The sequence below is a fragment of the Syzygium oleosum genome, unplaced genomic scaffold (assembly GCF_021117445.2).
Source record: "Syzygium oleosum isolate NSW1041296 unplaced genomic scaffold, Sole_v2.1 Sole_v2.03, whole genome shotgun sequence".
Taxonomy (NCBI): domain Eukaryota; kingdom Viridiplantae; phylum Streptophyta; class Magnoliopsida; order Myrtales; family Myrtaceae; genus Syzygium; species Syzygium oleosum.
Genome location: NW_026607487.1, coordinates 8,920,357 through 8,933,505, shown reverse-complemented (window position 1 = coordinate 8,933,505; position 13,149 = coordinate 8,920,357). Strand labels below are relative to the sequence as shown.

Below are 13,149 nucleotides of genomic sequence, written 5' to 3'. Positions count from 1 at the left end.
CTTACATGAAAATGTCCCACTCGCCATTTGCTGCACTGCAAAGAGCAATGGAGATGCTAAGAAGCGGAGGCGAATGTAGAAAAGAACGACCGGGACGAAGCCGACGTCTCTCGTCGACGGAGGCGAGTGAGGTGGTTGGCGACCGGGGAAAGAGAACGTGGAGGATAAGGCAACCGAGATCGATGCGGTGCACTTTGGGAATCAGCGATAAGAATCGGCTATTGCGATGTCGAGGGAAACGACCGTCTCGAGAGAGAGAGAGAGGATGGCGGTCAGTGACGACAAGTTGGCGAACGGGGGGAGGATGGCGACTATCGTCCCGTGGACGACGGAATCGCCGGAAACTGAGTTTGATGCGTAGCGAAGGCGGGGCCGTCCGACGTTTTCCGGACGAAATCGCCCTTCGCCCGGCGGGAGTCCGTTCGCCTGCACCTTTTGGAACGTCGCGTGGGAATTTGGGGGCAAAAAGCCCACACCGAAAGTCAACGCCGAAAGCCCGGTTACGTCGATCAAGCCCACGCTCCGGGAACGCCGTCGTTTCTAGCTCGTGTCGTGGGGGGAAGAAGCGCGGACGCCACGTCACCACCTCGCCCTCCTCCTCGGCCCCCTTAACCAGAAGCTTCTTCTTCTTCTTCTTCTTCTTCTTCTTCCCCTCCGTCGTCTCGCATTCCGGAACCCCGGGTCTCTCTCTCCCGTCTCCTCCCCTCGCCGCCGCCGCCGCCGCCGCCCGCCGCCGTCAAGTTGCGGAGAGAGCTTCGAGCTTCTCCCGCGGAAGAAGATCGGCGCGATTGTGTTCGACCCGCTCGTAAACTGCTGAGCTTCGCGCGTGCCAGACATGTCGATGTACTACAGAGGGTAAATGTCGATTTCGCGTCATCTTGTTTCCCTCTCTGTCGTGCTCGGGTTCCTCGCCGATGTCGGGCTTCGCTCCTCGATAAATCACGACCAATTTGCTCGCTTCTCCGTGCGGTTTCGTAAATTTGATGCCTTTCCTCTTTTCCTGCGAATGATTTGGCTGTTGTTGTTCTCCAGCGCACGTAGCATCTTCCGTTGCAATTGGATTCTGTAAGGGGTTTTTTTTTTTTTTTTGGAGTCCTGCTGGAGCTTGGGTTCCTTCTTGCATTCGTGATTGATTCCAATTCGTGTCTCCAAGTATGGAACTTGAACCCCATCTTGGGAATCCCTTTTCCCCCCTTTTTAATTTTGTTGCGGATTTCGGTTTCTGGGTCGATGGCGGATTGAGTTGGAATTGCAAAGGTGCGGCTGGTTAGAGTTAGCTGCAGAACACGAGTTCTGGGAATGTCCTTTACTGTGCTTGAATTATGGGGACTGTGCATTTGATGATGTAGATGCAATGGCTGGGGTTATCCTAGAAAGAGGCCATTTTGTTTGGCCTGATGGTCTAACTCTGATAAATTCCGGCTCAGGGGCGTCATCGCATTCAACAGATATGTAAAGGTTTATGAGTGTCATGTGTAGCATAGTCAGTAGTAACTGTTTGTCTTGATGTATTGTAATGGTTTAGGGGATGGGCTTTGTCTGTTCACCGTGACAAGGGATATGTCAAGTCAGTGCCGTCGTTTTAGATGTTCTTCCAGCACGAACTTTGTTGCCTTGCATGTATTTTTATGTATATTTCTCTTCTCACCGAGCTATTTTTGTTCATTGTCCCAAATTCATTCCTGATTAGTTGTGTAGATTAAAACTGTAGGTGTTCATATATACCAATCACTCACCTCTGGTTTGGTGCATTGCCCACAAATTTGAAGGAGTTCTAGGTAAAGAAGCAGCTTTTGTATTCAGGGATAGATGTTTAGGTCGACCCCTTAAGCAGTGCATGGGGCAATACTGATTTCCTTTCCCATATTCAGCCAGTGCGTGTTTTGATAGTTCATGAGAAATGGATTTTACAGCTTGAAGGCTTTGAAATGTTTTATTAATATGCTATTAAGTTTTTAAGGTTGCATTTAAAGTTTATTCCTTGTTTGTGATGATTGAACAATTGAATGGAGGAAGCCCGTGGAAAAGATGTAGTCTCCCCATTTTTTAAGTACAAAATTCAGCTCTGTTAGCAGCTAGTGACATTAGTTTTCACGGGAGACAATAGGTGTTGTCGTCTTGCAAGTTCGTTGAAAGAGGAGAAGTAGTTTCACTATTTCATGCATGAGCACATATTGGCTGCTAATTTTACCAAGGACGATTTGCTTTGGATGCCTGGACAAACACAAGTATAGTAGTGCTTACTTTAGTTGTTTGAAGGATCATTTTCTTCCTCAAAATAAAGAATGGCTAAAAACCATAGTTTGGGCTTTTTCTTTTTTTACTGTAGTATCGTTTACAGACATACTTACATGATATTGTTGCTCTGCTTCCCTTCTACCAGAAATTTCGGTAGGTTTGATTATTATGATGACGGGCGTGAAATGGCTCCAAAGCGACAACGCCTATTTGATCAGGGCTCTTCGTTCTATGGCACTTCTCCTGGTTCAAGCTACATGTACAATGCTTCACCTTATGCTAACACTGGTCAGTCTCCACCTTTCCCGCTGGTGCGGCTTCGTGGCCTTCCTTTTAATTGCACTGAAGCTGACGTGGCTGAGTTCTTTCATGGCCTGGACATCGTCGATGTTCTGTTTGTTCACAACGATGGGAAGTTCACGGGAGAAGCGTTCTGCGTTTTGGGTTATCCTCTTCAAGTCGATTTTGCCCTTCAAAGAAACAGGCAAAGCATGGGTCGTAGATATGTTGAAGTCTTCAGAAGTAAGAGGCAGGACTACTATAAGGCGATAGCGAATGAAGTTTCTGAAGCTCGTGGAGGATCTCCTCACCGGAGCATATCCCGAGGAAAGTCTTCTAATGAGAGGAAGGACTCTGCGGAGCACACAGGAATACTGCGATTGAGGGGATTGCCATTTTCAGCTGGCAAGGATGACGTATTGGAATTTTTCAAGGACTTTGAGTTGTCTGAAGATTCTATCCATATAGTCTTCAACTCCGAGGGGAGGCCTTCTGGGGAAGCATTCGCCGAGTTTGCGAGCGCAGAAGATTCTAGAGCCGCTATGGCCAAGGACAGGATGACACTGGGGAGTCGGTATATCGAATTGTTTGTCTCAACGCTCGAGGAGTTGGATGAAGCTGTTTCAAGGGGACGGTGACTCTTTTCTTAGTTCGCGTGTATGCTACTTTGTGACTGATAACATTATTTGGCTGCACTGTAATGTTTGAAATTTCCTTTCGAGGCCTGTTAGGTTAGGATTAAGTTTTTCCTTTTGCATGGAGAAAGCAAGCGTCAGTTTTGGCCTTGGATTATGCAATTTTTGTGTTCCTGTCGGTGGCGTTTAGCATATGCTGAAGCACTGGAGAAACCCAGGAGGCCAAGTGAGTTGGATGCTGGCTCCTGATTAAGCTTTTCTCCAAGCCGAAAAAAGCCCAACCACATGAGAAAAAGCTTTTTAAATGTTTGAATAAAGTTCCAAATACTTTAGACCTTAATGATTGCATCTATTTAAAATTTTTAAGAGATTGAATGTTCAAATGAAACTGTGCATATCATGGTATTGTGAGGCCCACCAATCGTGAGAGTAAAGTGAGATTTCTTTCCAAAGTAAAACCTTCACGGCCCACTACTTCTTCATTCTGTTTCCTGGGAGGAAATGAAATTTCCCTCAGTGGACCACTTTAGACAATTTAGGCTTTTGGTATCGAGTCTCAATAGAACGAATTAGCGAAGACATGAGATGATAGCCCTAGAGTTCATTGCTACTGGGGTCTTGAGCGGCCTGTTCCGTAACTGGTCGGGTTTCACCCATGCCTTCTTTATTTTAATGTAATGGTGCCGGCATGCCCCAATCTCCCCTGTTAGGTTAGAATCTTTTTCTTGCCCCGAGTCCAGCAATACCCAAACTTATTTTTACATCTCGTGATCCAGATGAGGCCTCTTAAGGACATACCAAGGTTCGATGCAGATGTATCGTGGTGAGCATATATGTCGGGTGAGTGGAAAATGGCCGTAGGTGATTTCAGGGTCACAAGGAAGCAAAAGGAGATTGCGACAGGTTAAGAAAAAGCAAATTCTTCCAAATGAATGAACGATGGTAGTATTTAGTATGAAGTCACTTCGATTATATCTGAACAAGATTTTGCGTTCCAACAATTTGGGTGAAATCAATAGACATGCCGATAGGTTACCACATGTAGTAGTAGGTTGTCTTGTGTAATAACGACACGTGTCGATATCGAGCCCACTAGAAAAATGCTAGGAGTAGATCGGGCATTTCGTAACGAGCCCCACTCTAAGCCTATAAGTAACAACACGCTCCAATTGGCATCCGATGAGATCAAAAATTATCTTAGAAATAAACTTAGAATCAAATCCCAGAGATGGTCGCTTTGCTATCTGCTCTTGCGACTAGGGTTTGGTAGATACGAGGGGTCAATCCGCAGGAGCCACGGGATTAGGAATTATGCTGCCGGCATCCGACGGACGGGGACCGGCTTGATTTGTCGGGAAGTCTCGATCGCCACGTGTCATTTGACCAAGTAAATTACGAGCATACATACATTTGTACATACGTTAATCATATGTTAACAAATATGATAGACAAGTAGTAGTCTTAAGTTCTCTCTACGCTGGTGCGTGAAAAGTAGAATTTTTCGTTAAAAAAAGAAAAAAAATTGTCTGAGACATGACATGTACTAACCCTAGAGAATCTGTCCGTGAATGTCTAACTTGTCCGGACGATTTTCATGTCGGTGGAGTTGGATGGTGGTCCGTATGATCTTCACGCGCGAAGAGGATCGATCCTTCTTGATGGTGATCACGCGGACGACGACAGCGATTATAGCGACGGCTCCTAGATATTTCCCTGTTTAATAGAAAAGAAGTTTCGATTCCGTGCTCGGACATGGCTAATGTGGAAATTTTAGGCGAAAGTTTGAGGTTGAAGGTGCTTTTCGAGTTTTCTTCAGGACGCGGATGGATCATTTGGCACTTTGCCCTTTTAACATAACAATCCTGTGAGCGTACTGTCATCTAATTAGAATTTTGATTAGGGTTCGTCCGAGGATGAGGCTGAACCGACCACTTGAACTTGAAGAAGGGGGCAAAAAAAAACTACTACCTTATCTGCAATAGTGAGATTGATGGTCATCTCGGATTCCAGGGAAAATGACACAAATGATTTATGAATTTTGACCCAATGTGTAATATGGTTCATGAACTTTTAATTTATTTAATGTGACCTCTAAACTGTAACTCAATGTGCAATGTAGTCTATGAACTTTCAATTTGTTCAATGTAATTTATGGACTTTTGGTACATGTTCAATTTAGTCCTTGAATTGTATGAAAATGTTCAATGTTATCCCTGAACTTGAATTACTGAAAAGACAACATTAAACATTTTCATATAGTTAAGGGACTAAGTTGAACATATACCAAAAGTCTAGGGACCATATTTAACAAATTACAAGTTTAGAAACTACATTACACATTGGACTAAAGTTCAAGGACCACATTGAACAAATTAAAAGTTTATGAACCACATTGCACGTTAAGTCAAATTTCAGAAACCAATTGTATCATTATCCCCGAATTCTACTTGCTTTGAGTTTAGGAATTGACATCCTTATCTAGATCAAAGACAACTATAAAACCCCAGCCTGCGTCATTCCATAGCGCACCGTGTTCTCGTCCGAGGAGTTTACCTCAATAAAAGCCGAAGCATCCACTTTCACAATTGTAACTATTGCGTGAAAGTCATACCATATAGGCTCTGAATCTTGTTATGGCTTGTGAGAATGCGAATACGTTGTCTAGAGATATATTATTAGCAAGGACTGATTCAAAAACTAAGCTCAAAACCAGTGAGAAAAATATTTAATAAGCTTTGACAATCATATATTGGCATTTTATACCATCGGAAACTGGTTGAGATCAAAACGGCAAAATGAATTCTTTCGAAAAAAAATCACTTATGTCGTTTGAAATGTTTAGTCAATTAAAAAATATTCATTATTGATAACGATTTCTATCTAAATATTTTCGTGGACAATGAAAATATTTTTTGTTCATTCATATTTGTAAGAGATATAAACGATCATTATAAGGAAAATATTTTTCAAATCATTTATTCTCTGTTAAACAAACGCATCATTAGTCATTATGTTCTGTTTTCCTTTTCTTTTAAGACCTTTTTTATAAAAAAAATTCAATATAATTTAATTAAGAAAATGAGGTCGTTTTGGCCATGCTTACACACTTTAGCTATATATTACTATCCACATAGAAAAGAGGAATAAATGACAAAAGCCACGCCATCTCCGTTAACCAAATTAAACGGAATTAGCAGAGAAATTTGATTGTATCAATTTAACGAATCTTAAAATTTAATTATATTTTTTTTAGAGTTTTAAAACTCGATTGTATTTTCTGAATAAATTTCAGATGCAAATCATCCTTACAAAAAGAAAAAGTCTACACGGGCAGCGGGCAGGCCTGCCCTGATTATCGCCTTGGTCTTCAACTCGAACTCCTAGAATGTCTTAAGCTGCAAATCGAATGGCGAAATCACTCTCTCTTTGGTGACATCATTCTCTCCCGCGTTCTTGTCCCCAGGGGTTTATGCTTCTTGATCAGGGCTTCTCAAGGCCGTCCTCACTGCGAAGTGGGTCTCTCTCTCTCTCTCTCTCTCTCTCTCTCTCTCTCTCTCTCTCGTTAAATACTTAGGCACGTACAGATGATCCTTATTTGCCTCAGGACCTTGTATTGATCATGAACCTTCTGGTGGGTTTAGTGGAGTGCTTTTAAGTGCTTCCGAGGGTGACACAACTTGCTGTCACGACAGTTGCTTTGTTTGCTGTGAGTGGAAGTTTCTGCAAAAGTTGGTTGATGATCGCATATGGGGCTCCGTGAAAGCTAAGAAGTCAGTCAGCCAGTCTCTCCCTCTCAGAAAGTTTCTTCATTCGAGCAAGCGCAATATCTTGTGGAAGAAGACTCAAGTGCACTGCAAATTCCGGGTTCTTGGTGGGATATTTCTCTTCTTTTATCAGGATTTCTTTTTGAGCCTCATAAAGGTTTGTTTCCAAAGATGCTGTCACCACCCACCTTGAGCTTTTTTTGATCACTTTTGGGTCAAATTTAGTAGCTTTAAAGCACACATGTAGTTGCAGGTTCGAATTTAGCATTCTGAGAGAGTTTTCTTTCTCTGAACTTAGCAAAGTTTCTCACTTTCCTTGTTAATTTCCCAGGTTCACTCATCTTCAAGTATCCAATACTTACGGGAGTAAGGTTCTGTTCTTTGCCAAATGGCATCAAAGGGTAGCAGAAGAGCGAGAACAAGAAGATCAACCACAAAACCGAGAAGGACCCATTACGAGAAAAGGTCTCCGCAAGTGAAGAATCAAGAAAGCTCCACTTCATCCTCTACAATCTGCTCTGACAGTTCCCCCGAGATCAGCAATACACCAACCGACTCAGAATTGGGAGGTGAAAAAATCTGTGGAAGCAACTGCTCCACTCCGAAAGCGCAGAGATTCCGGATACCGAAGATCCAGACGTGCCCACCGGCACCTAAGAAGCAGAGAGTAATGTCGAGCTGCTGCCTGCAGAGGAGGCCGATTGCATTCTTCGCTCCTCCAGATATAGAGCTCTTCTTCTTCTTCGCGCTTCGCGGTATTTCGGTTTGAAGCTTGTGAGTGTGTGTCTCCATGTAAAGTAAAAGATGACTATGTCTTATTGGTTTTTGGTCTTCTTTATGAATCACTTTTAGGTAGGCGTTTGAAGGTCATAGTAGTGTGACACAGTGTGAGAATTTGAAGATTCTGAGCAATAGGGTTAGGGACCTTTTAAGCTCTCGATTTGCTTGCTTCCCTCGTGGCCAATCCCAAGCCTGGCCTTCAAATTTGTAGGGAATGACTAATCAATCACTTGGATTTTAGCTGGGAGGTCCAGCTGAATTCAGCGTGACTGCAAAACCTTTTTTTGTTCTTTCTTTGGGCTAATGTATCTCTGACCTTTCGGGATTGAGGAAAGTGAAGCTGTAGTGGGTGGTTAGAGAGGTGAGTGAGTGTGATGTTAGTGTTGTAATCTTCCTTGATTGTCAAAAGTTGATCTGATAAAGCAAAAGAAAAAGTTTTTCTTCCTACTTTTTCTGTTGTTATTTCGAGTATGGAGAGCATAATACCTGTCTTTCTCCTTTCCTTCGCCTTCTTGAGTTAGAGATGTGGTGACCTCATGATTAAGTGCTTGTTTAAGAGAGAGTCACTCGGTATGACAAAATGTCAATGTCTGCCACTACAACTAATTTAATTCAAGACTAATATATGACCTGGGCTATACTTTACTGCAGATAAATTTATTTCGAATTCATTCCTTTGTTGGATATTCTACGAATAGGCATAATTGATCTACACAGGAAATGAGCCTACTTGATAGTAATTAGTTTACTCGAAAATCATTTATCCTTAAGTCATTAAGTTCCGATAAATATCGCCGTTCATAAATTGAATACAATATGTTAGAATTAAATAGTTTTTATATTCATAAAAGTAAAAGAATATTAAATTCAATGGATTAACTATGAATCTAAAATGAAATTTCAAAGTAAATGAGGCTCCTGAATGTATAGATTAGAGTCAAATTACTTTCACTAATTTTTTTTTTGGAATAAAGTTTCTTTAGATTTAATTTAAATTACTGCCAGATGTTTTATTGGTCCCATCTCATTTTTCTTAACTTTTTTATGCTTTACTTTCACGCTAAAGGAGGATTAAGAAGAAGGGTGAGATACTAATCCCCTTGCCATGTTTACTCTGTTAGAAAAAGAAATAATATAATCTTCAAGAGACAAATGGTATGGACATGACAGAAAGTTAGAGGAAAAGATGGTCAATCTGGGAGATGATGTTTATATTTAATAAAAAATTCATCAAATCAATCAATATGGAGAGAGAGAGAGAGAGAGAGAGAGAGAGAGAGAGAGAGAGATTAAGTTTTAATAGATGTTGGAGCCCATAATTAATTTGTTTCATAAGAAAGAATCGAGTTTATATATTTCCAAAATTTTCTGGGGATCTTGAAGGGTAATCAAATATGCAGCTTCAGAATTGAAACAAACAAGAAGAATTTACACCTCCAATTAAACACACAGAGAGAGAGAGAGAGAGAGAGTAAAAGGTTAAGGGAATCCGATGAGAGGACTCGTGCGGGTTGCTGAGAAAATCTAAGCCTTGGAGAATCTCAAGAAATTCCACTCATCACACATCTTCACTGTTCATCAATCATTCTTTACTTTCACCAACACATACTTCCCCCCATCACCAGCACTCGATTCGAGAAACGGACGACGCCCCGTGGTAAATCATCATATTCTTTAACGCCATGCACAAACAAGACGCGACATGAGATTCTTTTTCGTTGTACTTTCCTATGTTCTGCCCGTGTAAAGAGAATGAAACAGCTAGCCCTACTCCAATAAGGTCTGTGACCAACCTCGGAAAGGATGAAACTTGTATAGATTAGTGGGTAAATGTGGTTATTCGACGATTTACGACTTCATCATTAGCATAAGCAGATAGTCTTAATAGCACTTGTAGAATCTCGACGAAGATAAGAAACCCATGAATCTATTTTGCCCCCTAATGTCTATGAACTCGAGGTAACTGTTAAATAAGCACGAACGAAACCCGTATTAGAAAACAAAACTATCAAAAAGATGAATGCAGATATGGCAAAGTTTTGGGAACAGAGTCCCTCTTTTTTAGGCCAACAGATTGTTATGTATGAAACAAGAGTCATCATCACTCCTCCTCCCAACAGATGATGAGGCGATCTTAAAAGGGACCATTTGCGTAGTGGATGAAAAGCTTTCAGCTTTGGACGTCCATTTTGCGTTCAGCTTTCCCGAGTCCATAATTGAAGATGGAATATGTGAAGGACAAACCGCATTCATTGCAAAGCCCCCCCTTCCTGCTTCTTCAATCATTAAGTCCCCCCCTCCTCCTTTTTCCCCTTTTCTCACTTTATTCAAATTCGCGTGGACCCAAACCTTTGTTGGGCATGATGATGGTCGCTTGCATGTACCTCATCATCTTCCGAGTTAACTAGGGTTTTTCAAGTAACCATTGATCCGCACTCAATCTTACAGCATAGACATGGAAAATACAGCGTTCGAGGTGGAGATGCATGTGATATCTGAAAGTTCGACCATTGAAGAAGACACCGGACGTTATGTTTCACATGCAAGGGACTGCGAAACTCAAATCCTCGTCTTTTACAGGTCCGTGCAACCTCGGTCACTGCAGATAGATTCGTGTTTACTCCGTGAAGGTATAATGTTAAACACCTAGGTACTGTACGTGCGTGTGCATGAGGAAAATATATATTATGATTAGGGTTTCAGAATCACCTCGGAATGAGGAAAATATGCGCGAATTGAACGGCCGAAGAAGCTGAGCTTGGATTGATGGTTGTCCTTGGGTGAGGAATGAACTTTAATTATGATTTGAAATGCCCGACAAATCAAAGACACATGGTGATTATTCTTTCGTGTTATCGGGTGTTTTTTTTTTCTAGGTTCTACGCATTGCCAACTTTTCTAGAATCCGAGGTTGCCCCCATTTCTTTCACAAAGGATTTTCAATCTTCTTTAACTTTCGGGTCAAACCAGTGCGGTAGATCCTGTTGACATAAAACACCCCCAGGTTAACATAATCAATTAGACTAAGTTAAGATGAAATGAAATCTCTTGATCCTATTCAATGGCGCAGTCGCGGTTCTATTTAAGAGTATATTTTAGCAGTTCTACTTTCAATTTTGATCTGTCTTGCTTCTTAGTAAAGAGGGTGTTGAGTAGTTTCTTTACAATCTATATGATTTGGGTTCTTGATGGTTTTCGTTTTAATAGCATTTGATATTTGACTTCTGTTCAATACTTATCTATAGACTATATCGTAGGTTGTTAAATAGAAGAATAACAGTCGAGTGGACCTCCATAATCGAGAGCACATTTGAAAGCATGGGTCAAAGTTCACACGGGGTCATTCTCATTCGGGGTCAAAGTTAATGGTTTAATTAAAGAGGGTTAAAGGTGGTGTTTTGGCCATACACTCTTGTCGGGTTATGGGATTAGTAGGCGGGGGAACCATGCGGTGGACGCTCTACTTTTAAGACGACGGTTGGCGCCTTAAGGAACGAGGAGACTTTCCCATGTTTTGCTAGTTCCTAGAAGGACTCGAGCATCCTAGGCTTTGGCCAAAAAGGAGGGGATTTACCGGAAAATGGTGTGTTTAAAAGGAAAATTCAGAGAAAATGACACAAACAGTCCCCGAATTTTGGCTCAATATGTAATATGGTCATTGAACTTTTAATTTGTCTAATGTAGTCCCTGAACTTTAATCCAGTGTGCAATGTGGCCCCTGAACAATTAATTTGTTCGATGTCATCCCTGAACTTTTTGTACATGTTCAATTTCGTCCCCGAACTATATGATAATGTTCAATGTAATCCTTCCATTAATTCAAGTTTAAGGACTATACTAAATATTTTCATATAATTCAAGGACTACATTCAACATAAATTAAAAGTTCAGGAGCCACATTGAACATTAAACTAAAGTTTGGGGACTAATTGAATAATTTAAAAGTCCAGAGACCACATTGCACGATAAACTACAGTTCATGAACTGTTTGTGTCATTATCCCAAAAATCTAAGTAATTAAGCATATTTGATATTAACATGTTTGAATTATCACCAAAAAGCAATGGTCTTATTTTGGTGAAGTGTTTGGGAATTTTTCGATCCAATAATTCCGTTCTTTGGAATGAGATTCTTTTAAAATGTTTGGATTGCAAAAAGTTTTGGTCTTCAAAGAAAGCATATTTCTCAAAAGACGACAACAGTACTGGTCGACAAAGGAGTGAAAATTTCAAAAATTCTTTTAGTTTATTCATTGTGGTCCCTGGGCTTTTGTTATATGCTCAATGTAGTATCTAAACTATATAAAAATATTCAATATTGTCCTTCTATTAACATAAGATCAGGAACAACATTGAACATTTTCATAGTCCAAAAACTAAATTGAACATATACCAAAAGTCCAAGGATCACATTGAACAAATCAATAGTTAAAGGGTCACATTGCACATTGGGCTAAATTTTAGAGATTATATTGAACAAATTAAAAATTCATGGACGATATTGCACATTGATACAAAGTTTAGGGACCATTTGTGTCATTTTCCTTGATTAAGTAGATTCGATACTAACATGTCTGAATTATCACCAAAAGCGGTGGTCTTATTTGGAGAAGTGTTTGGGAATTTCTCAATTGAGTCCGAGATCCGGGTCCCACTTCTAGCAATGCAAAAGGCCACTGCTATATGGATAGAATTGTTCGGACAGTCATTCTATAATAATTGTGTTTGCAATGAGGCCCCGTTTGATTTCAGGATAAGGAATCCTCAATTGGACTCTCATTTCTAGTAATCCCATTTCATGAAATAACATTTCTTTTTAATAATTTTGATTGCAAAATGTTGTGGCCTTCAAAGAAAGAACATTTCTCAATTCCCGCCCGAACGATAGCGGGACTAGTCGGTGGCGACCGACCGTGGCAGCGGTACTAAAGTTGGGTTTTCAATAGTTTTGTGGTATTAGGAATGTAGCATTGAAATCCCAATCCAATCCTAATTATTGCTAGGTAATCCCAATTTTGCACTTTTTGAGAATTTCTATTCTATGCGGAATCAAATCCGACATTTGATTTCTTGTCGAACAAGAAAATTGTATAAAATCGAAATCTCGTTTATGAAGGGATCCGGTGCCGCATTGAACCGAACGAGGCCGACGAGATAATCAAGGGCCATTTAAACTGGGTTGTCCCCCAACCCCACCAAGAACTAGCGGGATAGCAATCGAACTTTACTAATTAATCTTTTAATGTGATTGTCCATAATTTACACAAGCAAGGACTCGTGACATTCGATAAAAATCGATTTTTGTAGTCTAAAGTGGAGTACTTGTAATAATTAAATTTTGGCGAGTTCATAAAAAGACAAATTCTCATTAAATAAACACGGTACACTTCGCTAACTAAAATTATTTCAATAATTTTCTTTACTGTTGAAAACAAAAAATTACGTACTTAAATC

At 40.6% G+C, this 13,149-nt stretch overlaps 1 protein-coding gene across 4 annotated transcripts; it reads left to right on the top strand.

The window, feature by feature from the left end:
* Positions 1–694: 694 nt before the first annotated feature.
* LOC115679229 (uncharacterized) lies at positions 695–3,236 on the top strand. Of its 4 annotated transcripts, none has more exons than XM_056310001.1 (2): positions 695–1,065; positions 2,384–3,236. In XM_056310001.1, exons 1-2 carry the CDS (start codon positions 860–862, stop codon positions 3,153–3,155), a joined length of 978 nt encoding a protein of 325 aa, XP_056165976.1. In that variant the 5' UTR covers positions 695–859; the 3' UTR covers positions 3,156–3,236. The 4 variants fall into 4 exon arrangements, with proteins under 4 accessions (XP_056165976.1, XP_030458691.1, XP_056165977.1 ...); XM_030602831.2 differs by having other exon boundaries at positions 696–855; XM_056310002.1 differs by lacking the exon at positions 695–1,065 and having other exon boundaries at positions 2,390–2,526; positions 2,655–3,236.
* The last annotated feature ends 9,913 nt before the right edge of the window (positions 3,237–13,149 follow it).

Excerpts from the sequence above, each read along its gene's own strand:
- LOC115679229 (XM_056310001.1), top strand. The coding sequence starts at position 860 with ATGTCGATTTCGCGTCATCTTGTTTCCCTCTCTGTCGTGCTCGGGTTC. Across the intron at positions 1,066-2,383 it reads TTCCGTTGCAATTGGATTCT|AAATTTCGGTAGGTTTGATT; the intron begins GTAAGGGGTTTT and ends CCCTTCTACCAG.